Below are 26,060 nucleotides of genomic sequence, written 5' to 3' on the forward strand. Positions count from 1 at the left end.
TTTTTAGGCCTCCTTAATTTTTATTCCGTTTTTTTAAAACAGAAGGCAACAGTAGCAGAGCCTCTCCATCGTTTACTCCAGAAGGAAGCCCGCTGGACATGGGGGGAAACTGAACGTGAAGCTTTTTCTCAAATAAAACAATTATTAACTTCTAAAAGTGTAGTAGTCCAATATAGTGCTTCACTACCCATTAGGCTCACGTGCGACGCTTCACCGTACGGCATAGGAGGAGTCCTAGCTCACGTTCTACCTAATAAGACAGAGGCCCCAATAGCATTTTTCTCAAGAACCATGACCAGCACAGAGAGGAATTATAGCCAGTTAGACAAGGAGGCTCTAGCTTTAGTGGCAGGGGTAAAGAAGTTTCACAATTATATTTTTGGAAGAAGTTTTGAACTAGTCACTGACCACAAGCCTCTACTAGGTCTGCTAGCCCCCAACAAGCCCACTCCACCTTTTATGTCTCCAAGACTAATCAGATGGGCTCTTTTCCTCTCAGGGTACCAGTATGAGCTCACCCACAAGGGGGGGAAGGAAATCAATCACGCAGACGGCCTCAGCAGGTGCCCCATAACAGACTTAGTGGAAGACCCTGTTCCTTCCACAGATGTATTAATGATAGAACTCGAGGATAAGCCACTAACCACGGCCAAAGAGGTAGCTGCACACACGCAGCAAGATCAAATCCTTAAACAAGTGGTGAACTGTGTACTAAAGGGATGGCAAAATGATGTTGTGAAACCTGAATTGTGTGATTTTAAAAACAAAAGACTTGAGTTATCTTATGTAAAGGGTTGCCTGCTGTGGGGAGATAGAGTGATCATCCCCAAAAGCCTGAGGGAAAAGGTACTCAAAATGTTACATGTGGGTCATCCTGGGATTGTCAGGATGAAGAGCCTAGCAAGGGGGCATTTATGGTGGCCAGGGCTGGATGCTGACATTGAAAGTTGGGTTTCAAGGTGTGAACCATGCCAAGAGTCACGGCCTAGTCCCCCCAAAACAACTCCGGCTGAGTGGGAGCAGCCTGCTGGTCCTTGGTCAAGAATCCACATTGACTTTGCTGGCCCAGTGGGGTCCCAGTATTTTCTAATAGTGGTTGATGCCTTCTCCAAATGGGTGGAAATAATAGCAATGAACAACATAACCACAAGTGCCACCATCAAGGTATTGAGTAGACTGTTTGCATCCCATGGTTGCCCAGATATCTTAGTGTCTGACAATGGGCCACAGCTAACAGCCAGGCAATTCGAATTGTTCCTAGATGGCCTAGGGGTCAGGCATGCCCTCATCTCGCCTTATTCGCCCTGGGCTAATGGATTGGCAGAACGTTACGTTCGTGTGGCGAAGGAGGCATTGCGCAGGTCAGGCCCTGGGGATGTACAACAAAACTTGGACCAATTCTTACTCACCCAACACATTACCCCTAACTCACACACACATGTAAGCCCTGCAGAGTTACTGATGGGGAGGAAATTGAGGTCACCACTAGACAGGTTGAACCCAAGGTTCTGTGTTAATAATAACCAAATGTGTGTAAAACCTGAAAGAGAAATGTATTTGGGGCAAAATGTATATGTAAAAAGTTTTGATGGAAATGTAAACTGGATGAAAGGAATTGTTGTTAAGCAAAATGCACCAAAGACTTATATTGTAAAGTTAGAGGATGGTCGTTTGTGGAAACGACACATAGACCACATTCGGAAGCGAACAGAAAATCAATTGACACAAACCGCTGACATGGACTCTCCCCCTTCAACAGACTTTAGCACATTGCCCGAGTTAAGAAATATGCAAAGAGACTTATCGGGCCAGGGGGAACCATCCAGCGACGCCAAGCCATCCTCGTCCTCCGAAGCCTTCGTTGGGCCTGCCAGACAAAGTCCACCGCGCCGGGAGAACAGCGGCGAGCCATCCTCCACAGTCGGTGTCGAAGGAGAAATTGAACTGCGCAGGTCAGCGCGAGCTCCTCAGAGGCCCCACCGATTGGACGACTTTGTCACATGGCTTTCGTGATGGATGTGTCCAACTATGAGGGGAGGGGTGTTGTATCCTGAAATGGCTACCTTGTAATTCCTGTAAATAGTTTGTTCCTCTTTCCAGCGCTGTCTGAGCCGAAGCAGGAAGTCGCTCCTGATTGGCTCAGACGCGGCCGGCTCTAGCTTTGGCGGGAACCGCAAATGTATAAAAGGAGCGGTTTCTCCAAGCAGAGTCAGTCGGTACTCGCTGAATTGTCACTTTGCCTTGCTGAGCTGTCACTTGTTCTCTGAGCTGAATAAAAGTACCGATTGCTTGAATCCTGCCTCTGGGTCTACTTCACCCTGGCTCCAGGAAAGCCTTTGGAGCCTGGGAAGGGTGAAACACGAGCCTACTGGGCCAACCAGAAGTTGGGAAACAGGCCATTTCTGGTCTCCAGAGGGAAGCTGTTTTTGCCCTTCCAGGCATTGAATTATGGGTGTGGGCACTCGTACATGCGTGATAACATGCACGCATGCTGTTTCGGCCCCTGAGGAGAAAAAGGTTCGCTATCACTGCACTAGACCCTTGATCAGGGTATCAAACTTGGATCGTCACAATATCATCATGTGATGAATCAGGACTTTCCCCTCTTCATTAAACTGGGTGTGGATGTGGCCAGTGTATGATGCATCTGACCCATGGGCCACAGCTTTAACAGTCTTGCCCTTAATGATTATGCACTACAGGTGGACTGGTAAAACAGCATGATGGCCATCTTCAACCTCAGTGAAAGGCTATGCTTTTGTCAGAATTTGTTTGTTTGTCAAACATGTAGTAGTTTGTATAAACAACACAAGTAAAAAAGTAATGATAAAAGAGGACAATAGGACAGTAGGACATGGATGGTAGGCACAGTGGTTCGCTTATGCATACCCCTAACGGACCTCTTAGAAATGGGGAGAAGTTGACTGTAGTCAGTCTGAGGTTAGGTTTTTGGGGTTTTGGGAGGAAACCACAGAGTCAGGTAGTGCATTTCAGGCATTGATCACTCTGTTGCTGAAGTCATATTTTCTGGAGTCAAGTTTGGAACAATTTACATTTAGTTTGAATCTATTACGTTCACGTGTATTGCTGTGGTTGAAGGTGAAGAAGTCATTAATAGGAAGGACATTTTGGTATATGATTTTATGAACTACATTTAGATCAATTTGGAGGTGACATAGTTGTAAATTTTCTAATTGCACTATTTCAAGTCTGGTGGAATAAGATATTTTGTTGCGAGTGGAGGAGTGAAGGACTCTTCTTGTAAAATATTTCTGGACTCTCTCAATTGTATTAATGTCTGATATACCATGTGGGTTCCAGATAGGTGAGCTGTATTCCAGAATTGGCCTAACAAATGTTTTGTATGCTCTGATTAGCAATGTAATATTGCCAGAGAAGAAGCTATGTAAGATTAGATTAACAACACTTAGTGCCTTTTTAGCAATATTGTTACAGTGGGCTCTAGCACTTAGGTTGTTGGATATGAGTATTTCAAGGTCTTTGATAGAGTGAGGGTCATCTACAAGTTCATTTACTCCAAATTTGTATCTTGTATTCTGATTCTTTTTGCCAATGTGTAAGTATTTGTTAGTTGAGATTTGAAGTTGCCAGTTGTTTGACCGTTCTACTACATGAAGATAGTTCTTTTTGAAAGGGAGCAGCATTGTCAGTGGTGTTAAATAGTTTAACATCATCAACAAAGAGAACACAGTTGCTTATAATATGATCACAAAGATCTTTTATGTAGAGTATGAAGAGTGTTGGTCCTAGAATACTTTGAGGTACACACTATTGACAGGAACAGGATTTTATATGGCACTTCCTATTTTGACCACTTGTTGTCTATTAGATATGAACGCAGTTATCCGATTATGTAGGGGTCCAGAGATGCCCTAGGATTTTAGTTTCAGAAGTGGTTTGTTGTGTATTACTGAATCAAAGTCTATGTAAATTGCACCTATTGTTTTACCCAAATCAAGTTGAGTGTTTCATATACTTTTGGAGTGTAAGAGTTGCAGATTATAGGATAATTTTTTTTCCTGAAACCAAATTGTTGGAGATTAGGTTACTACTTGGATTTCTTTTTTTGAAGATAGGGATGACTGTGGCTAGTTACCATAGGTTGGGTAAGGAGCTAGTTCTGAAGGATCTTTAAAAAATTATGCTTAGCGGTTCACCCCAAGTTGTGGAGAGCTTTTTTAAAGAAGTATGCAATAGTCCATCAGGTCCAATAAATAGCGATGGTCTTAGGTTGCATAATGCCTTTCCAACATTATCTCCCGTAAAATCAATTTATGTTAGATGCTTGAAGTTAATTGTATGACTAGGAAATATTGGGCACGAGCCATTGTTGTTTACAAAGACTGAGCTGAAGGATGTGTTAAAGAGGTTCTAAATTTTAAATTGTTCTAAATTTTCTTCCATCTCTTTAGGATTCTCAAGAACAATAGCTTGAGCAGGCTGGACAATACATCTCTAGAGGGCGTGTTTTTACTCATGCACTTGTAAGTTTCTATTTCTAGCGGTGTGTTACTTGCTAGCTCTATAGGTACTCCCACTCTCAGTGAGTGACAACTAGGGACATACTGGAGTTTTTGAATAATAGTTAGATTTGTAATAAAATCAGAATAATATTTTGAATTTAATCCTGAGGCAGTCAATTTGCTGAGACCTAGCTGAGCATAAAGAAGGAATTTATTTATTTTATTGGATTTGTATGCCGCCCCTCTCCGTAGACTCAGAGCGGAATGTAGCACCAAGGCTGGTAGCAGACTTGCTATATTTTGGGAGGGAGTTGTGAATAGGTGTTGTCCCTTAGATAACTGGATATGAATTCCTACTTATAAGATTACTTAGAAATTAGATCAATAAAGCAATACACTGAATGACAGATTGTCTCAAACCTATACCAATTGAGAAATATATTCCCTCTCTGGCATTGCTGCACCTAAGATCAGGAAAGATGTAGTAGCAGATACCAGAGAATTAAGCAAGAGAATGATCCTCACTTTTGTCTAATTAAACATGTCATAACAATAATCATTATACATTTCAACATTTCTAATTAATCTTCAAAATTTTTAATGTTTATCCAAAAAAATTAACTCAGACTTTATATGTAGTACATTTCAAATTTTATATTCAAATAACTTTCATTTAAAGGCATCATTTCTATTTCCATAAGTATTACATCACAAATTAATCCAGCAGTTTTTAATCTATATCGTCGTCTACTAAACAATATCATAAATAATATAATAAATATCATAAATAAAAGAATAACCAAATTATTAACATAGTGTCATAATAATCATGTAGATCACATCATTAGCTTCAAGATTCAAAATTCATTCTATTATTATGTTGTTATATTCATTGTGTTATTTAAAGTCAATTAATCCTTTATGTTTTCATATAGTAACCATTCTATTTTGCCTTAAACAAGCCTTTTCTGTCTAAAATACTTGCATTTATAGATTCATTTAATCAAAAGAAAGGCATCAGAACGGGAAAGAGGTACATCAAGAATAGAGAAACAAAACTAAACAACCCCCCCCCACTAATTTAATTTTATCCATAACTTGAGTGTGTAATTTTATGTTATACAAGATAATAAACAGCAAAAGAAACCAAATGCATTATAATACATCAATTAAAATTCATTATATGTATATCAGACCTCATATTTATCTTCTTATAATTACTAAATCGAATTTCTAATTTAATGCTTTTAAGACAAAATGGAACAAAATGAAAAGCAATCAGTAATATTCTGGCACCCTCATCCATTTTCGTTCAGTTTTTCAACTTTTTTCTTTTTATATTTACATTTTTCTATCATCACATCCTTGGCCACTTATCTTTTTTCTTTTCTTTTTTCCCTAATCTTTTTGTCTGACTGGTCTTTCCCCTTACTTAGTGAAGGGCTACCATAATTTTTACTACCACACTGTGGGTGTGGCTTATTTTGTGGGTATGTTTTGATGGTCCTGTGCCCAGGTAGGAGTGGCTTGCCAGCCATGTGACCAGGTGGAAGTAGTTTGGCTATCATGTGACTTGACCAAGGATTTTCCAAGAACCTCAAAACAGTACCCATATTAATGGACTCAAAACAAGCAGGACATTGAATTCACCCACATCCTAGAAGTGAGCAGCTATAGAACAGTGAAATGACAGAAACATCTTACTTAGAATTTTGAAAGCACATTTTGAGCATTGTTACAAAGGTGCTTTCATGATTAAAATAGCCACTCACAAAATAATCACTTACTGAAAGGCAACAATCTAAAGTATTCCTTGCTACTTTAACAACTTAAGTGAATATCCCAAAATGCTCCATTCCACATAACAGCCTTACCTACCTTCCTGCAGACTACCAAACATAATCAAGGTTTCTAGCAAAACATTAGGTTTTAAGCATTATTCATTTTATGTTCTAGAGCAGGGTTTCCCAAACTTGGCAACTTTAACACTTGTGAATTTTGACTCCCAGAATTCTCCAACTTGCTATGAAGACCTCTGTTCTATAGCAGTGTTTTTCAACCAGTGTGCTGCGGGACATGGTCAGGTGTGCCGCAAGCCCGGCCCAGCTGGAGCTTCCCTGGCGGTGACGGCAAGTGAACTTTTGGGGCCCGAAGGGAGGGCGCTGGTCACTGTTGCCTCTAAGCTGCGTGGGCGTGCACCTGCACAGCCATTAGGAAACACTTCCCCGCAGAAACTTTTGAAGTGGCGCAAAGCCACGCAGTCCCGAATTGCTCCCTTCTCCGGCCAGCAAAGCCGGCTGCCCAAGAAAGTGCTGCGTTTGAAAAGCATGCGTTTAAAAAGCATGCCACTTTCCCAGGCAGCTGGCTTGCTGTCCAGAGAAGCGAGCGATCCAGGACTGCGTGGCTTTGCGCCATGATGACAACAATGGTGCCGTGGCGGCCTTCAAGGGCTGCCCTTCATGGCACCCCACCACCAGTTCCTGCAAGTAGAAGTCGGGCGCGCTACCAGGAGGTGGAGGCAGTGTGTGATCGGGCGCTGAGCGCCGTGGACGCCTGGGAGGGCGAAGGGGTGGATGTGGCTGCTGCCTCTTAACTGCAGAGCTGGATGGGGGCGGAGACGAAGGCGACAGCGGAGTCCACGCTGGGGCCATGCGGGGCCACTGATCCAGGGGGCCACCGGCCGGCAAGTCACCCTCCACTCTCTCTCCACTCTCTCTCTCTCTTTCTCTCTCTGTTGCCGGCATGGTGTACAAGAGAGAAAGAGAGAGAGAGAAAAAGGAGGAGAGAGAGAAAGCAAGAGAAAAAGAGAAAGAAAGAAAGAGAGAGAGAGAGAAAGAGAGAAAGAAAGCAAGAGAGAGAGAAAGAAAGAAAGAAAGAGATAGAGAGAAGGAAAGCAAGAGAGAGAGAAAGAGAGAGAGAAAGCAAGAGAAAGAGAGAAGGAAAGCAAGAGAGAGAGAAAGAAAGAGAGAGAAAGCAAGGGAGAGAGAGAAAGCAAGGGAGAGAGAAAGAGAGAGAAAGAGTGTGTGTGAGAGAGAAAGCAAGAGAGAGAAAGAAAGCAAGAAAGAGAGAAAGAGAGAAGGAAAGCAAGAGAGAAAGAGAGAGAAAGTGTGTGAGAGAGGAAGCAAGAGAGAGAGAGAAAGAGAGAGAAAGAATGCAAGAAAGAGAGAGAAAGCAAGAAAGAGAAAGAGGGGGGAAGGAGGGAGAGGGAAAGACATAGAGGGAGGGAAGGAGGGAGAGAGAAAGCAAAAAAGAGAGGAAGGAAGGAAGAGGGATGGAGAGAGAGAGGGAAAGAAAGAGGGAGGGAGAGAGAAATAGGGCAAAAGGGAGGAAGGGAGGGGGGGTTTGTCCAATTTTTTTTAAAACTATTTCACTTCCAGCAATCTTTTCTTCCTCCTCCTCATATATCTCAGTGTTTCCCTCAGTCATCTTCTCTTCTACAGTCTCCTCTTTTATTTTTAGTTCCATTTGAATTTCATTTCTAGTCTTTTACTTTTATTTCTATTCCCCAACTTCTTCTCCAGTTGTTTAACAATTTCTCCACTGAGTAAATGGTATTTCTTCTGGTTCAATCCTTCCCATTTTTTCCTATTTAGAGAATAAATCCATCTGACCACGGAATTCTCCTTCAGCTTATCAACCTGTAACCCACAAATCTTGTTTAAGTTACAGTTCATTTATGATTTTAAATCCATGGTCTCGGTTTGCTGCTTTAGTTGCTACTTGATTTACGATCATTGTTTCCCTACTTTAAATCTTTGAATGTTTAAAATTTCTTCTTGTAACTGATAACTCACCAACTTCCATTTTTCCTTCCCCTCCATCTCTCCTGCACAATGCTTTGATCTTCTTTCCAGATGACGACCACCCCCAGGAAAACAATTGATCCTTCGTTACTCAGCTGCCACAGCTTGGACACCTGGATCTCAAGCTGATTTTCACTGCCAGAAATTGAGGGCTCTAGTTTGGCTTCCTCTGGGGTATACCGACTCCAAAAAGGTCCCTAACAGTGTCCCTCTTCTTCACTGCCCCTTCAGGATAGTACTGGGTCAGTTCCATAAGAACCGAAGCCCCTCCAGGCAGTGGGAATTCGGGCTTCCTACCAAGTGCAGTGAACTCTGTATCTCTGTGGTGATTGGCCATGCCCCTCTCAGGATAAATGATATTGTATAGTATAGTGATATTATAAAGTTTAGTATAACTTTAAAAATCATATTGAGTCAGGCAGTTGGTCATGTAAATAAACTAACTCTTTTTCTGATTTTTTAAATTTATACTGATGTTTAGACTAGAATAGCTGAATAATAGCTTAGATGTTATGGCAAATTTTAATAGCACTCTCAAATTTTAATCAACACGATAAATAGTTTGCAAATGCTCATAAAACGTTTTCAATTTATGTAAAAGTATTTTGAACTTAAGTGACAGATCTCTCATTGTTTCTGGATATAAGGAATGTTTCATACATACAAATTTAAAATATAGTGCCTTATTTGCTTGGGTAACAAAGTTGTATGTAGCTACATTCACAAGAGTTTTGGTGATTACTAAGATACAAATATACAAAAAGTCTGCAAATAAAACTGTTACAAACTGTTATGTTATGCTGTGAGCCGCCCCGAGTCTGCGGAGAGGGGCGGCATACAAATCTAAATAAATAAATAAAACAGGGGGAGAGAGAGAGAGAGACAGACAGACAGACAGACAGAGACAAAGAGAGACAGACAGATCTCTTTTTTATTTTTAATTTAAAAATAAATTTTATTTATAACACACACAAAAAACACAAGATATATTAAAAATGTTGGACATTATAATATGTGCCTGTAATACAACTGTAATAATGCTTATTTTCTATTACATGTTTACATAATATTTATCAATTCAAAACAATTATCTTATTCAGATATCTCTTTTACTTTCCCTTTCTTTTTTTAAAGACCGATATTCTGACATTTACTCTCCAACTTTTATTGACTCCCTGTCTTTGCTTTTTGCTTTTTGCTTTTTCCTTTTTTCCATCCAATCATAGAACCTAGCCCAACAGTTAAAATATTTTAGCTCATCTGTATTTTTCAGTTTGGATATTTTGCTTAAGCTGTGTGTGCTTTTTTAAACAGGGATGTCTCATATAATCAAATCCAGGCCATTGGGACCAATGCATTTGAACATGTTCCATTTCTGGAATTTATGTAAGTCGCTAAACAAACAAAAAACAAAAAAAATCCAAACCAGTTTAAACTATGATAGAAATAGGGGAAGGAGGCAAATTGAAACTGAATGCTGTTAATTCTCCCAATTGTGTATGTATCAATGACTTATTACTGAAAGTTTGGCTATCCCACAAATATTTTTTTTAATGGGGAAAGAGCTTGAACTCAAGATTGAAACAAACAGCTTTCTCCCTAGAGGTCGATTTATAGTCATAGGTAAGATCAGATGACTCTGCATGTTCTACATGTTCTAAGAAATACCCTAAACGAATTTGGACTGAACTCTGGGATCTAAGTGGATCAAGATTGAGTTCTAGGCTTGATTGTGAGTGCCAGATCTGAGTTTTCATAAATGGGAAAACACTACAGTGCCTTTGTGGCGTTGCAGAACTTACTATGAACTTGGAATCTTTAGAGTCAAAACTATATTGCTTGCGAGGATTTCATTTGCCCTTTGAATCATGAGCTCTGCATTCCTATTAAATAATTATAGCCCATTAATGACAGTCCAATCCCAAATATGCATTGGAACTTCTGGACTGAAGAACTGGCACAGTAACTGGAGGAAGCCTGGAGTGTTTGCTTAGAAGATCAAAGTGGTATTATTCTCACTTGAAAGAGGAAGATATGACTTCATATATGGCTGCAATGCAATTCTCATTCAATCCCCATTCAATGAGGAATGAAAAAAGTTCCTTTTGTTCTGCCTTGTTTTATGTGGATTTTTTTATTCTATGCAGTTGGAAGATATTCTACATAGCTCTCTTGCTTCAATTTCCTTTCCAGCAATCTCAGTGGCAACTTTATTTTGCGGATAATGCAAGGAACCTTTCAGGCCCAGCATGGGATGCTCCTTCTATCCAAGGTGTAAGTAAAAGTGAAAGTCTTTCAGACAGTGGGTGAGACAGATGGCTTCTAAAAATGGGACTAAAAAAATAGTGTCTGCTAATTCCTGCAGGAGATGAACAGGTTTGTTTGATCGATTTCATCCCTATTCTTTTGAAGGATAGCCTCTGAGTAGGGACGTCCAAAAATTTCTAAATTGATCTCCAAGCCAACTGTCCTGATCTCCAAACCTACCAGACATATCTGGGATATTTTAAAAATATTGTTATGATTTTACACCTCACTTTTCCAATAGCACAAGTTTGGCCTATATTATTTCAAACTGCTTCTTTGGAGTTATTATTCCTTGGTGTATGCTGAATTTTTACAAAATAATCCAGATGAGATGTTCAGGCAAAGAGAACAGAAAAGTTTTATTCTCTTTGTGTATTCAAACAAATGTTGTGGCCAAAAGCATGGTGATCCCCCGCAAGGGAATGACACCCTACAAAAGCGAAATGCCAGTTAATATAACCTAAATTACAAAATACCCTCCCATTCCTTAGTCAGCTATTCTGACAAAGTGGGTTACAAACTACAGAAACATTCCTATTCTATAGTGTTACATTTTTATCTAACACTATGAATTTTGCTGAGTTTTAAGAAATAGGAATTATCTTCAAAAGGAAGCAGCATTCAAACATTGTTCAGCTACATTTCTACTTGTAATTATTGATTTGCCTCTCAAGGCTACAACATGTTCTCACATTCTAACAAAAACAAAATCTCAGCATTTCTTATTGGATTGAATTCCATCCCAATTTAGCTTACAGAGACAAACCTTAAACTCTTTTAGGTTCTGCTTTCACTTGGTAATAACTAGCATTTTGTGATAAATTCATACTTAACTATATAAATATACAACAGATAAGTGTAGATTCTTGGCACTACTAGCACACAATGATCCTTCAATTCATTGTTGCTTCAATATAAGGGGCGTGCATAAATGCACTATAGTGCCTACCGTCCCTGTTCTTCTGTCCTATTATCCTTTTTATCACTTCTTTATACTTTGTCATGTTAATACAAACTATAATTCTATACTTGTTTGACAAATATAATAAATAAATAAATGAATGAATGAATGAATAAATGAATACATGAATGAATGAATGAATGAATGAATGAATGAATAAATAAATAAATAAATAAATAAATAAATAAATAAATATCTTTAGGCAAGTCACCAAAATACAGTGACAGAATTTTAAGGCAGCCCTCTGAGATACTATGGATTTTCTCAGACATCCTCTTTTTTATGCAGTTTTCATACAACTCATCCTTAAGAGAGGGAAGGGGGAAAATGCCTCCATATCAATTTTTAACCTTAACTTTTGACAAAAAGATAAGTGCTGTAATAGAATTCTTCACAAATTTATACCTATATTAATAGGAACCTCATTCTCAAAAATCTGCAAGTAAAAAGTAACTTAATTGAGAAGCATTCCATGAAAACAATAATCTCTCAACTTTAAGTAGCATTAAATTTATTGTTTAGTCTGTAAAATAGGATCATTTTGGGAGAAGACCAAATAAGAATTTAAGTAGGAGAACATATTTGACTTATGAAGAAAAACTATAAGAATAACTTATAGAAAATGGATTATGTTTGTCCCACTGCCAGGATGACAGTTTTGTAGTTGGAAGAAGAAGGAAAAAAAATAAAGCTAAGTAAGCAATGTATACTTTAGGAAGGACTGAACTCCTAAGTGATAAAGTCACATAATCTTGTGTGATGGATGTGAGAGATTTGATCAATAAAAACAGAGGGGTAAATATTAAATTTGTCTAATAGATATCATGATTGTTAGGTGATGGGAAGGAGACAAAAAGTCTGTGAAAAGAGCTCACATCAAAATGAACATTGGGTATATTAGTGTTTATGTACCAATGCTCAACTCTTCTAAGTCAAAAGAGGGGGGCGTTAATATATTATGTTTGGTTTTAGAATGAGGAAATAAATCTATTGTGTAGAATGGGGAAAGAGAGTAGATATGCTTATTCCTGGATCTGACCTTTATAATAATATTATTATTATTATTATTATTATTATTATTAGTATTAGTATTAGTATTAGTATTATTATTATTTAGATTTGTATGCCGCCCTTCTCCGAAAACTTGGGGCAGCTCACAGAATAAATATAGAAACAAAGTGTACAAGACAATCTACTACATTAAAAAAGTACAGCTAAAAACCCTATGTATTACTCAAACAAACAATCCAATATATAAAGAACAAAAACAGATGCACTGGAAATTCTGTTGTTCTTTGTATCAAGAACAGCACAGTCCGATGTGCTAGAAAAACTTGATGTCTTCAAAGAATCACTATGGATATGGCTACAAATATAAACTAAATCTAGGGATATATTATCAATTACCTGATGAAAATGTTGAGGTGACAGTAAGATGATGAATGAAATACGGAAGGCACATAAAGTAGAAATTGTAATTATTAGACTTTTATGCATAGTACTGGATATTCATGCTCAGACCATGATAAAGGAAGTACATTTCTTGTTAACCTGCTTTTATTCTTATTAGTCTTGGAACCCACCAGGGGAAAGAGTAGCCAATTTCCCCCCAAAGGTTTTTATTGTATTTTTTTCATTTAACAAGTTTCCATACTTTATACATAACTGTGCTCATTGTCTATTATTTACATATCTATTATTTACATATCATTACATTCAAATTTAAAAAATATTTCATATATAACATTTATACCTCCTTTCATTCAAATCCATATTATTCCATTTTTCAAATATACATTTTACATTCTCTTATATTTTATCTCTTTTTTTCTCATTTTCTATATTCAATCCATTCATACCATTTCTTCCATATTGCATAATATTCCAAATGTATTTGTTCTTTCAATTTAATTGTTAGTTTGTCCATTTCAGCACAATTATATATTTTTTTATTACCAAACTTTCTGACGGTTGTTTTGTCTCAAACATTGCACAAATGCTATTCTTGCTGCTGTTATGCCCTTGATCTGTCATGTCAAAATGACATGACAGATTGTATTCATGCCAGGTTAAGGAAGATTTCCCTGCTTCCAACAGGCAGCTGCTTTCCTCCATGCTGTCTCTTGGGCTTCCCCTCCGTTTCGCATGGTCCTTTGAACAGAGCATGCCTTTGAAGGGTCCCCGGACACAAAAAACCAGAGGTTAAAGAATGGAGCTCATCTTCTTCCCTCTGTGCCACCTCGACATTGCCACCAAGAGGTCCAACTAGCCAATTTTTAATCTTTAAAAAGTGCTCATAATCTAGCACAAGATCTTATGGAACAAGTAGAGAACATTGGTCACATTATTGTTACATTTAACATACACGCAATCCTAGTGACCTCCAAGGAGATTGCTCAGAAATGAGAGGCTGATTTTAAAAAAATGCTTTCCAATACATTTGGTGGTAAAAGAAACCTGTTCTTCAATAGAGTAGGAAAACAGAAAGGGAAAACAGGAACAAATGGACAAGTAGAAATAAATTTGGGACACCTGAATTGTAGCATTTCATCTGGTGTAAAATAAACCAAACAAATTCCTTACTGTAAAAAGTAGCAAATATTAACTTGGATAATTCTAAAGGAAAATGGAAGAAAGATCCATGAAAGCTTTTTTGAAAAGTCAGTGAACATTGCTGAGTATAAGAGCATGCCAGTTTTTTGACCGAAAAGGAGAACTAAGTATGCCAGAAAAATATAAAAAGTCGAATGCAGTGGAAATGGGTTACTTAATGTATATTGCCTATTAAAAAGAAATAATAGGGCCCATAAGGAATTAATGATTAACAAATGTAGATTAAACATACATAGCCAGCATGTAGAGATAGTTTAGATTAAATGAGAATAGAAATGCAAAGCAAAATACATGATGAAAGAGGATGGGAGAAGAGGAAAACATGACTGGATGGTATTGATGGGGGTCTCAAAAGAGAGAAGTTTATTAAAAATAATAAAGGCAAGATATAGGATAATTATGGTGTAAGGAAAACAAGAATGTTTGGCAAGCTAGAGTACGGTAATACAGAAGCTAGCAACAGCACTTAAACTTATATACCACTTCCTAGTACTTTTACAGCCCTCTCTAAGTGGTTTACAGAGTCAGCATATTGCCTTCTACAATCTGAGTCCTCATTTTACCCACCTTGGAAGAATGGAAGGTAGAGTTGAACTTGAGCCAGTGAGATTTCAAATGCTGAACTGCAGCTAGCAGTCAGCTGAAGTTGTCAGTACTGCACTCTAACCACTGCACGATCTCAGTTCAGATAAAGTAAACATGTTGATATTTGCGGGATTTATAATTTTTTTTCTCTTGTCCCCTGCCTATAATTTATTTGGCTTATTACTCCTTCTTACTAGTAGGATTAGTAATTAATAATAATGTTATTTAAGATCAAAGACCAAAAGAAAATGTAGTTTGTTGCTTGCTTTCCTGCTTTATTCTGCTACTCTCAATTTTGCCAAATTGATAACCAGTTTTCTTTCAGGATTCTCAGCCACAATCCACTGAGAGAGATTGAGGATTCCCATTTCTACAGATTGCCCTCAATGGAATTCCTGTATGTGTGAAGTTGCTGTTGGCTTTATTAAGGGTTTGTTTACTCTGGAACAAGTATTCAACATTTTTTCCTGATTCAATTGACTTGTGCTATTATATATGAAGATCAGTGTGGCCCTCAGTTAGAAAAATCTAGGTCCAGATTTTCTTACAGCCACAAAATTCATAGCATAACCCTAAACCAGTCATTAACTCTTAATAATCAGTTGTCCAGAGCAGGAAAAAGATCCCACAAGAAGACTAGAACTATGTTTCATTGAAACTGCCAGATAAATAGCATTGAGGTTTCAAGGAAAAGATTATAACTGTTTAATAAATAACTTCACAGTGATTTTTGTGAGGAGTTATTTTTCTGAGGACAAAACAAAATAGGCATGCATTATGTGTTTATGTAAAAAGGGGGAAAGTAGTAAGGAAACACTGTATATATTGTTTTTGCTATTGGCAGCATTTAATTACATTAATGATAGATTTTTAATCTTGGTTCCTGGATCTCATGCCTAGGCTGGAATTTATTAATAAATCCGTTGAACTATATATTGTTTTAATTTTATGTTTGACTTTGTGTCAATATACGGCAAAAGGAAATCATCCCAATATATTATGTATCCACTAGAAGACTGTAGACAAATTGATTTATAAAAATAATTTTTAGACTAAGCATTGAAGCTCAAATTTTGTTCAAAATCAACAGTTAGTATTTTTATTTGGTGTGAACTTATCACAAGATCAATTTATTCTCTTACAACCAAAGCTTTGTGAGGTAGGATAAGTGAGAATGAGTGACTGATCCAAAATCACCCACAGAGTTTGGACAATTAAGTGGCGACTAGAACTTGGGTCACTCAATGCCCAGGCCAGCCCCTTTAAACTCTATGCAGAGGCTCCTGACACCCCTATGGAAACCAGTGTCAACAATATTAGTAATAGGCTGTGATTATTTCATAGCAAGAAAAATCTTTATGTATATTCGTTTTCTTATTTTAAACATTGCTTCACATGTGGAGGACTGGCATCCTGGTATTTGAAAATCAGCCTCCACTCCAGTTTTGCATGAAGTCTTGTTTACAGTATTGTTCAGCAACAGCAGTCCCTTTCCTATCTTCTTACAGCAACTGATCAAATCATAGTATTATTTTTAAATTACCATATTGTTATTTGTGTCCTTTCCCCCAAAGAGCTCAGAACAGTGGAAATAGTAATACTTTTTCATTTTCTATTTTAACAGTCCAATCAGATAAACTTGAATTCATAATCCTTAAATAGGTTAAGTATGGAAAAAATGACTACTGAACATGCAATGTGTTTGTTTGGTGCATTAAACTGTAAACAAACAGGCTGGAATTATACATCATGCTTAGCCACAAAAGTATAAAGTTAGATTTTAAATAACCTAATTTTACCTATTCTGTGACTGTTTAATTCATGAAGTTGAGTGGGAGACTTCATCTCCTTGGTTATCCCTTTATGACTGGGCTTACATCATAGTTAACAAGTAAGTTAACTGTGTTGTAAACCCAATGATAAAGGGATAACCAAGGAGATGAAATCTCCCATTCAACTTCATGAATGTATTCTCCCTGGCTTTGTTCTGCATCTCCCCCATCTTTGAAAAAGTATGCTTGTCCTTTTTTTGCAGGGACCTAAGTTCTACAGAAATAACTCCAGACATACCACAGAATTTACTCAAAATTTCCTTGAAGTTGAAAACTCTGTAAGTATTTTGAATCTTTTTCTGTATTTTCTAATTCATATTTCCTGACAAGGGTGCTCAATTATCTTTGATGTTTAATTTATCTTCGATGTTCAATTATCTTTGATGACCGAAGAGGTCAGTAAGGAGCGTGCATAAGTGCACCAGTATGCCTTCCGTCCCCTATCCTTACTGTTTCTTTATTTTTACTTGTTGCATGTATTTTAATATTTAGACATTTACTTGTACCTTGTATTTTAATATTATTGACTAAATAAAATTAAATAAATAAATGAATGAATGAATGAATGAATGAATGAATGAATGAATAAATAAATAAATAAATAAATATTTGCTATGGTGGTTGTCCCAGAATGTTTTCTATCCACAATGCTTTCCAAAATATGCCAGGGTTCATTACAAATTTATCAATGTAAACATCAAATTGGCAGCTAAGGCTCCCTTGCAGATACTTTGCACATTGTAAACGATCTTGCTCTCTCACAATATATATATATATTTATTTATTTATTAGATTTGTATGCCGCCCCTCTCCGTAGACTCAGGGTGGCTCACAACTACAATAAAACAATTCAAGACAAGTCTAATGATTTAAAAACATTTTTAAAAAACCCGTTATTAAAGCAGACATACACACAAACATACCATACATTAATTGTATAAGCCCGGGGGAGATGTCTCAATTCCCCCATGCCTGACGGCAGAGGTGGGTTTTAAGGAGTTTATGAAAGGCAAAGAGGGTGGGGGCAGATCTAATGTCAGGGGGGAGCTGGTTCCAGAGGGTCGGGGCCACCACAGAGAAGGCTCTTCCCCTGGGACTGGCCAAATGACATTCTTTAGTCGACGGGACCCAGAGAAGGCCAACTCTGTGGGACCTAATTGGTCGCTGGGTTTTGTGCGGCAGAAGGCGGTCCCGGAGATATTCTGGTCCGATGCCATGAAGGGCTTTATAGGTCATAACCAACACTTTGAATTGTGACCGGAAATTGATCGGCAACCAATGCAGACTGCGGAGTGTTGGTGTAACATGGACATACCTTGGGAAGACCATGGTTGCTCTTGCAGGTGCATTCTGCATGATGTGAACTTTCTGAAGACTTTTCAAAGGTTGCCCCATGTAGAGAGCATTACAGTAGTCGAATCTTGAGGTGATGAGGGCATAAGTGACTGTGAGCAGTGAGTCCCGGTCCAGATAGGGCCGCAACTGGTGCACCAGGCGAACCTGAGCAAATGTCCCCCTCGCCACAGCTGAAAGATGTTTCTCTAATGTGAGCTGTGGATCGAGGAGGACGCCCAAGTTGTGGAGCCTCTCTGAGGGGGTCAATAATTCCCCCCCAGGGTTATGGATAGACGGATGGAATTGTCCTTAGGAGGCAAAATCCACAGCCACTCCATCTTATCCGGAGTGAGTTTGAGTCTGTTGACACCTATCCAGACCCCAACAGCCTCCAGGCACTGGCACACACTTCCACTGCTTCGTTGACTGGATATGGGGTGGAGATGTACAACTGGGTATCATCTGCGTACTGATGATACCTCACCCCATGCCTCTGGATGATCTCACCCAGCGGTTTCATGTAGATATTGAATAGCAGTAGGGAGAGGACTGACCCCTGAGGCACCCCAAGGGAATAACCTTGAAGTCGACCTCTGACCCCCCACTAAAACCAACTGCGACCAACCGGAGAGGTAGGAGGAGAACCACTGAAGAACAGTGATTCCCACTCCCAACTGCTCCAGCCGGCGCAGAAGGATACCATGGTCGATGGTATCGAAAGTCGCTGAGAGGTCAAGAAGCACCAGGACAGAGGATAAACCCCTGTCCCGGGCCCGCCAGATATCATCCATCAATGTGACCAAAGCAAGTTCCGTGCTGTAGCCGGGCCTGAATCCTGACTGTTGAGAGCCTAGATAATCGGCTTCTTCCAAGGACCATTGGAGTTGGAGTGCCACCACCATAAATGGAAGGTTGTAGACTGGCCGATAGTTGTTAAGAATGGCTGGGTCCAGGGAAGGCTTCTTGAGGAGGGGGCGCACAAGTGCCTCCTTGTAGGGATCCAGAAAGGATCCCCCCAAAAAAGAAGCGTTGACAATCTCCTGGACCCAGCTCCGTGTCACCTCCCTGCTGGCAGAGACCAGCCAAGGGGGACACAGATCCAGTAAGCAGGTGGCGGAACTCACAGCTCCAATGGCCTTGTCCACTTCATCAGGTGTCACCAGATCAAACTCTTCCCAGACAGGTGGACAAGTACGGGTCCCAGTCACCTCGACTGACTCATTGTCATTTGACTCTGTTATCCAATTGGAGTCGAGGTCCGCCCGGATCTGAGCGATTTTACCAGCGAAAAACATGTTAAAATCCTAGGCACTACTCTGGAAGGGCTCTCCAACTCCCCCCTGGTTAAGAGGGAGCAGATCACCCTAAACAGAGCGGCCGGGCGGGATTCCGCTGATGCAATCAAGGTGGCATGATACGCGCATCTTGCCACCTTGAGTGCCACTTTGTAAGTCTTAATAAAAGCTCTTACAAGTGTTCGATTTGATTCAGACTTACTCTTCCTCCATCGCTTCTCTAGACGTTTCTTCTGGCATTTTAACTCCCGGAGCTCCTTGTTGAACCATGGAGCTCTATGGGGTCTAGTGCCGCGGAGAGGTCGCAACGGCGCAATCCGGTCAAGAGCCTCCGCTGCAGCCTTGTTCCGGGCCTCAGCAAGAGACTCCACTGAACTGTGGATGAGTGCATCTGGGATAACCCCAAGCACCCTCTGAAAGCCCTCTGGGCCATCAGACGTCTGGGGCGGAACTGCCTAATCAGTTCCGCCTCCCTGCGGGGAAGGATTGGAACCAGGAAGTCAAGCCACAGTAGAAAATGGTCTGACCATGACAAAGGCAACACTTCTAAGCCTCTTAATGTCAGACCATTATTCAATTGCTCAGAGAGGAATACCATGTTGGGTGCGTGCCTCCCCTCGTGAGTCGGACCCTGTACTACTTGAGTCAGATTGATGCCTTCTCTCCTCCCGCCTCTCTCTCGTCAGGTGGGCCATGTAAATCATTCGTACCATACCCATTTACCCCATCCATACCATAATCCCACCCACCCCATCCCATTCATACCACTCACTCATTCCATACATATTATTAAACCCACCCCAATTATCCATCAATTTAAAAAGTAAAAAATTAAATATTACTACTAATATTAATATTAAAAGATCTAAAAGTAACATAAACTATAGATAAGGGAGGGGGAGAGAGGGACATCTATGGAATATTCCATTCCTGTGCAATAGTGATCAGCGATAGGAAGTTTAGGATTAATAGTGGCATACAAAAATATCTTTAGTACATTTTGATTTTGTGGCAGATGGGTCTGGAGATCTGGAAAAGACTAGCTAATATAGAAAGTAATCCCTGAGATAAAACCGCAGTATGAGTCTTAAATTCATAGAAATTTAGAAATTCTGTCTTTCTCAAGTGGCCTACAATAATTTATTTATTTTATTTATTTATTTTTCAAATTCATAGAATTTCAAATTCGTAAGAGCAGCTTACAACAATAAAAACAATTACAAAGTTAAAATACCCCAATACATAGAATAAAAACAAGTAAAAAATTAAAACCCAGTACGTATAAACATCATACAATTGTCACTCATCCATACTATTAGCTGGAGTGGAGAACTATCGCTCAACAGCCCCAGGCCTGCAGGCATAAGTGTTTTTTCAATGCCTTTCAGAAAGCAAGGAGGGTAGGGGCGGTATGAATTTCTGAGGGAAGTTGATTCCAGAAGACCGGGACCACAACAGAGAAGACTCTTCTCCATGGTTCCACAAGCCGGCATTGCTTGGCCGATGGGACCCAGAAAAGGCCGACTCTGTATGATCTAACCAGTCGCTGAGATGCTTAGTTTAACATTCAATCCTATTTTCTTTTTTGTCCTTTCCATACTACTTCCATCGGATTATGATCTGCCTAAACATGGGGTTCTATTTTTATCTCTTGCACACATGCTTTCAATTCTGATGTCAATCCATGCCATATCTATTCTGAACCAATTTGTATGCATATAAGAGTAAAACAAGCATTGACTTTCCTTAGGGTGTGTCTCTCTCCAAACACCTTGCATTCCTAATTTATCTGTCGTTTTAGAAATGCTTTTAGGAAATGTTTCCTAGCTTTTTTACTATTCTTATAATCAAGATCTGTATCCACAGTTGTTTTGAAATCTAACACACAAATATTTTCATATTCCAATTCAATTATTTTCTTGTGTATTTTCCCATGTGACTCGTCTTGCTTATTATTGGGTGCATAAATCTCAATCAACAGTATTATTACCTCTACCATCAGTATTGTCCTCCCTTCATCTGCAAAGAGTTGTCTAGCTTTTATTGTTTATTTTGATACATAGATCAACCCCTCATTTCTTTTGCTGTGCTAATGAAAAGTATAGTTCCTCAATTTTGGGGTACTCTAATAGCTTACTATCTTGTTTTTAATATGCACTTCTTTCAAGCAAATTAAATTTAATTTCAATTTTTCTAATTTATTAAAAATCATTCTTATTGGTGAGTTTAGTCCATTTATATTAATCGATAATATTTTTATTTCTTCTTCCATTGTTTACTTATAAATTGGTTTTATTGTCCTAGTTGATCTTATTTCTCTTTCTATTTTGCTTCTTCTCTTCCCCTTCTCTTTTTCCTCTGTTCCAATTTATTTTTCTTGTGTGTTTCCTTCTTTTATCACTTCCAACATCTCTGCTTGCTCCCTTTTCTCTTCTCCTTCATGTGCCATAAAGTACTCATAGAATTGTGTACTCTCCACTGTGCTGAGTCTTTGTCTTTTTTCCTTCCAGATCACCAGTATTCCCTCAGGTATTGGCCATCTAAAGTTTACCTCATTTGATCAGTTGTCTTGTCAAAAATTGCATTGTCCCCTTGTATCTCCTATTCTTCTGGGTATCTGCTTCAAGACTAAAGTTCAAGTTCTCTTCCTTTATATTTCAGTGGTGCATCTCTTGCTCTTCGAAGTAATCTCACTCTCATTGCCCTCCTTGAAAATCTCACATGTATTTTCTTGGAAGATTATTTCTTCTCACGTAACTTGTATATGCTCCAGGGGTGAAATTTAAAAGTTTCCCTACCAGTTCTTGGGATGTGGCTTGGTAGATGTGGCAGGGGAAGGCTACTGCAAAATCCCCATTCCCTCCCCATTCCAGGGGAAAGGCTATAGCAAAATCTCCATTCCCACCCCATTCTGGGACTAGCCAGAAATGGTATTTGCCGGTTCTCTGAATACTCAAAATTTTCACTACTGATTCTCTAGAATCTGCTGAATTGCGTCCCTGATAATACGCTGAATATTTCTTCCATCCCATAGCGAGCTTTCTGTTTGTCTATCTTCATCCCTTCTGCCAGTAGTTCTGCCATTTTCTTCCCTTTTTTCCTCTTCAAAAGCGGAAAGACATTTGAAGAGGAAAAATCCAACACTCTCTTTATTCCCAGGTTTTTTTTTCAAATCTCATCACTTTCTGCTTTTGGAAATTATTTTTCACGACTCCAAAATATTCATAGTCCAAGTCTTTTCAACAACAATTACATTCTTCTTTCTTTCTTTTTAGTCACTTGTATAATCCACAAAGTTATAAATTGTAATTCACAGGGGTTCACCAAATTGTAATCCACAACAACTCACCAAGATCCCACAAAATATATATCCAAAAAGTTGTGAATTCCCTTGGAGAAGAGTTGAAAGCTGATGTATACAAATCTTCTTCTGTTTAAAAGCAACAGCTATTACTTCTCAGTTCCAGTTCCTCAGCTGCTAAAAACCACATCCAGTCAAAGGACTGCAGTATTTATAACTTATACTATTCCCACTCTCTTTCTGTGTAATTTTCTCTATAAACAATTCCCAGGTGCAGGCATCTTATCTAACAGAGTACTCTTGCAACAATGGTTCCAATAAGCTGCTCAAGCTTGTTATCAATTTTCATTTCTTTCCTTTCTCTCTGGATATTTTTTTGGCCAGAAGATGTCACCGTTGCACTGTTTCTCTCCTCCTCCTCTCCTTTAACTTGCTTTGCATGCCCCATTTTTTCTTTTAAAGTTCAAAATCAAGTTTAAATCCCTACACAAAGTTTTAATTCAATAATATCCACTTAGTTAACTCCTTCTGTAACCAATCCAATCTTCTTTAACATTTATAACATCCAATTAACCAAACAGTCTAAATTTCTTACTCAGGTCTCTTTAAGCTTGGTGCTTGGTGCTTATTCACAGCTATTTCAACAAATCACCCTCCTTCTTTTCCAACCCCACTGTCACTCAGTCTTTTTTTTTTAAAGAAAGGGGCAGTTTAAATAGAAGTTAAAAAGTTCAAAATATTCTCATTCAGCCTCCATACTGTTCTTTCTCCATTCTTTTCCATTTCAGGCCATCACAACCTTGGACAGCACACAGTGGTTGTCATTTCTTTCCTGCTGCATTGAACATTACAAAATGTTTTGTTTCTTGTGAAATTTCTGTTTTGTAACACCAAAAATTCATATACAGAGTATACACTACAGCCAGATGCCAAGGTTATTTCTAATAAAAAGATTTTAAGAAGTAGGGTTAAAAATTTACTGCCAGTTAAAGTTAGGCAGAACTATTGAATTAAATGTACCAAAAGATAAAGGTAAGGGTTTTCCCTGTTCATTCAAGTCTGACTCTAGGGGATATGAAATGCTGTTAATTTCCAACCAAAGGGCTACCTATTTATCTACTTGCATTTGCATGATTTTGAACTCCTAGGTTGGCATAAGATGGAGCAAGAACAGGATCTCACCATGTCACATATCACTTGGATCTCAGAAATGGGCTGTCAGGTTTCCAGCTGATAAACTCAAGAGTTTTTAACTTTTGAGCCATTGTATCGCTTAAAAGTACTGATCTGATAAAATCAGATTTTAGCAAGATTCTACCAGCGTAGCTGAATTCTGAAGTCAAGTACAGTCTCTAAGTTGTAGTACCAGCTTGCATAGTTTCTGGAGAACACCAGATACACATAAGGCATAAGGAGCTTTGGTGTTAATAGTTTTTCTGCCTGTGCAATTTAACTCTAATAATGATGCTCTTCTCCTTATGGCATTTTTGCTTCTTCCTATTGATTTCTAATGTTGCATGGAAATATAATACCAGGTCAGTAATCAGGTAGATATTCTGGGAAGCAATTACCACCATTGTTTGCTATCTGAATCTTAACTCCTTATTACTTCAACCCAGTTCTGAGCCACATGGACACAGATATCTTTCTTTTTGATCTTGGAATCTGAAAGTCTGGAGCCTAACGACATTGGCAAATGAGGCTTCCCATAGTGTCCAGTAAATAATAATTTAACCAAACCAAATGTTTCCCTCACCACAAACTAGAACTCTGTTGTAAAGTATGTAAAGTATTGGAAGGGGAATGTAGAAGAAATGAGATTTTCTTCAAATAGAAGACTATCTGAAAAACCTAAAAGTCAATTTCCCTAAACTGCTGCCTTCTAATAGTCTTAAGTTACAACTCCCAACATAGTAGGGGAAGATTGTTCTAAATGTGGCACCCAATTGAAAAGATAACATCTTAACTTATAGAAGTAATAACAAAAGTATGTGAAGCCCTTCTTCTTCTTTTTTTCTAATCCAGTGTCTTGCCTAGGAAAATGTCCTACTACCTTCGCAAAATTCTGGATTCCACTGAAGTCTTGAATAAAATTGCCAAGTTGGATTGCACCATCAATTGTCACTTAAATTTCATTGAGTACGGTAGGCCAAAAACAGTTTTCAAAATACTTTGTCTGTATCCATTCAATCTTTCATTGTTCTAATGTAGGTAGATTGCATTTTTTGGGGGGTGGATCCAACGATAGAACAATAAATGATTATGGCAGATGTAAATAATTTATTTACAAAATAATGATTGTATATTAAATGGATGCATCAGAATACATTAGCATGCACCATAAAATTGATTAAGCCAGACAAGTCTCCCCCCCCTTAATTTATTGTCTCATTTCTGGTATCCAGTTCCAAATATTAACTCTTTTGGATTTTATTTTATCATTTTATTATTATTATTAATAATAATAATAATAATAATAATAATAATAATAATAATAATAATAGCAACAACAACAGCAACAACAACAGAGTTGGAAGGCACCTTGGGGTCTTCTAGTCCAACCCCCTGCTTAGGCAGGAAACCCTACACTACTTCAGACAGATGGTTATCCAACCTCTGCTTAAAAAGTTCCAGTGTTGGAGCATTCACAACTTCTGGAGGCAAGCTGTTCCACTGGTCAACCATTCTGACTGTCAGGAAATTTCTCCTTAGTTCTAAGTTACTTTTCTCCTTGTTTAGTTTCCACCCATTGCTTCTTGTTCTACCCTCAGGTGCTTTGGAGAATAAGTTAACTCCTTCTTCTTTGTGGCAACCCCTGAGATACTGGAAGACTGCTATCATGTCTCCCCCGGTGCTTCTTTTCATTAACCTAGCCACACCCAGTTCCTGCTACCGTTCTTCATATGTTTTAGCCTTCAGTCCCCTTATCACCTTTGTTGCTCTTCTCTGCACTTTTTCTAGAGTCTCAATATCTTTTTGCATCATGGCGACCAAAACTGAATGCAGTATTTCAAGTGTGGCCTTGCCAGGGCCTTATAAAGTAGTATTAGCACTTCATGTGATCTTGATTCTATCCCTCTATTAATGCAGCCTAGAACTTTGGTGGCTTTTTTGGCAGCTGCTGCACATGGTTGGCTCAGATTTAAATGGTTGTCCACTAGGACTTCAAGATCCCGCTCACTACTGTTGAGCAATGTACCACATATAGTGTACCTGTGCATTTTGTTTTTCTTGCCTCAATGTAGAATCTTACTTTTTTCACCATTGAATTTCATTTTGCTAGATAGTACCCATTGTTCAAGTTTGTCAAGATCCTCTGTATTTTGCACCTACCTTTTGGAGTGTTGGCTACTCCTGCCAGTGTGGTGTCATCTGCAAATTTGATAACTTCCCCATCTATCCCCTTGTCCAAGTTATTGATGAAGATGTTGAAGACTACTGGGTCTAAAACAGAGCCTTGGGGCTCTCCACTTCATCTCTCCATGTAGATGTACTTCCATTGAGCATTACACACTGAGTGCAGTGAGTTAGCCAATTTTGAATC

At 38.7% G+C, this 26,060-nt stretch overlaps 1 protein-coding gene across 1 annotated transcript in view; it reads left to right on the plus strand.

Moving 5' to 3' along the window:
* The first annotated feature begins 2,654 nt into the window (after positions 1-2,654).
* Positions 2,655-26,060, plus strand: part of LRRC37B (leucine rich repeat containing 37B) — a 45,763-nt gene continuing 22,357 nt past the window's right edge. The window contains exons 1-7 of the mRNA XM_070728268.1: positions 2,655-2,710; positions 4,434-4,505; positions 9,602-9,673; positions 10,481-10,561; positions 15,079-15,150; positions 16,789-16,863; positions 24,542-24,660. Coding sequence (XP_070584369.1) covers positions 2,655-2,710; positions 4,434-4,505; positions 9,602-9,673; positions 10,481-10,561; positions 15,079-15,150; positions 16,789-16,863; positions 24,542-24,660 — 547 coding nt within the window. The remainder of the gene's footprint in view (positions 2,711-4,433; positions 4,506-9,601; positions 9,674-10,480; positions 10,562-15,078; positions 15,151-16,788; positions 16,864-24,541; positions 24,661-26,060) is intronic.

The sequence above is a fragment of the Erythrolamprus reginae genome, chromosome Z (genome assembly GCF_031021105.1).
Source record: "Erythrolamprus reginae isolate rEryReg1 chromosome Z, rEryReg1.hap1, whole genome shotgun sequence".
NCBI lineage: Eukaryota > Metazoa > Chordata > Lepidosauria > Squamata > Dipsadidae > Erythrolamprus > Erythrolamprus reginae.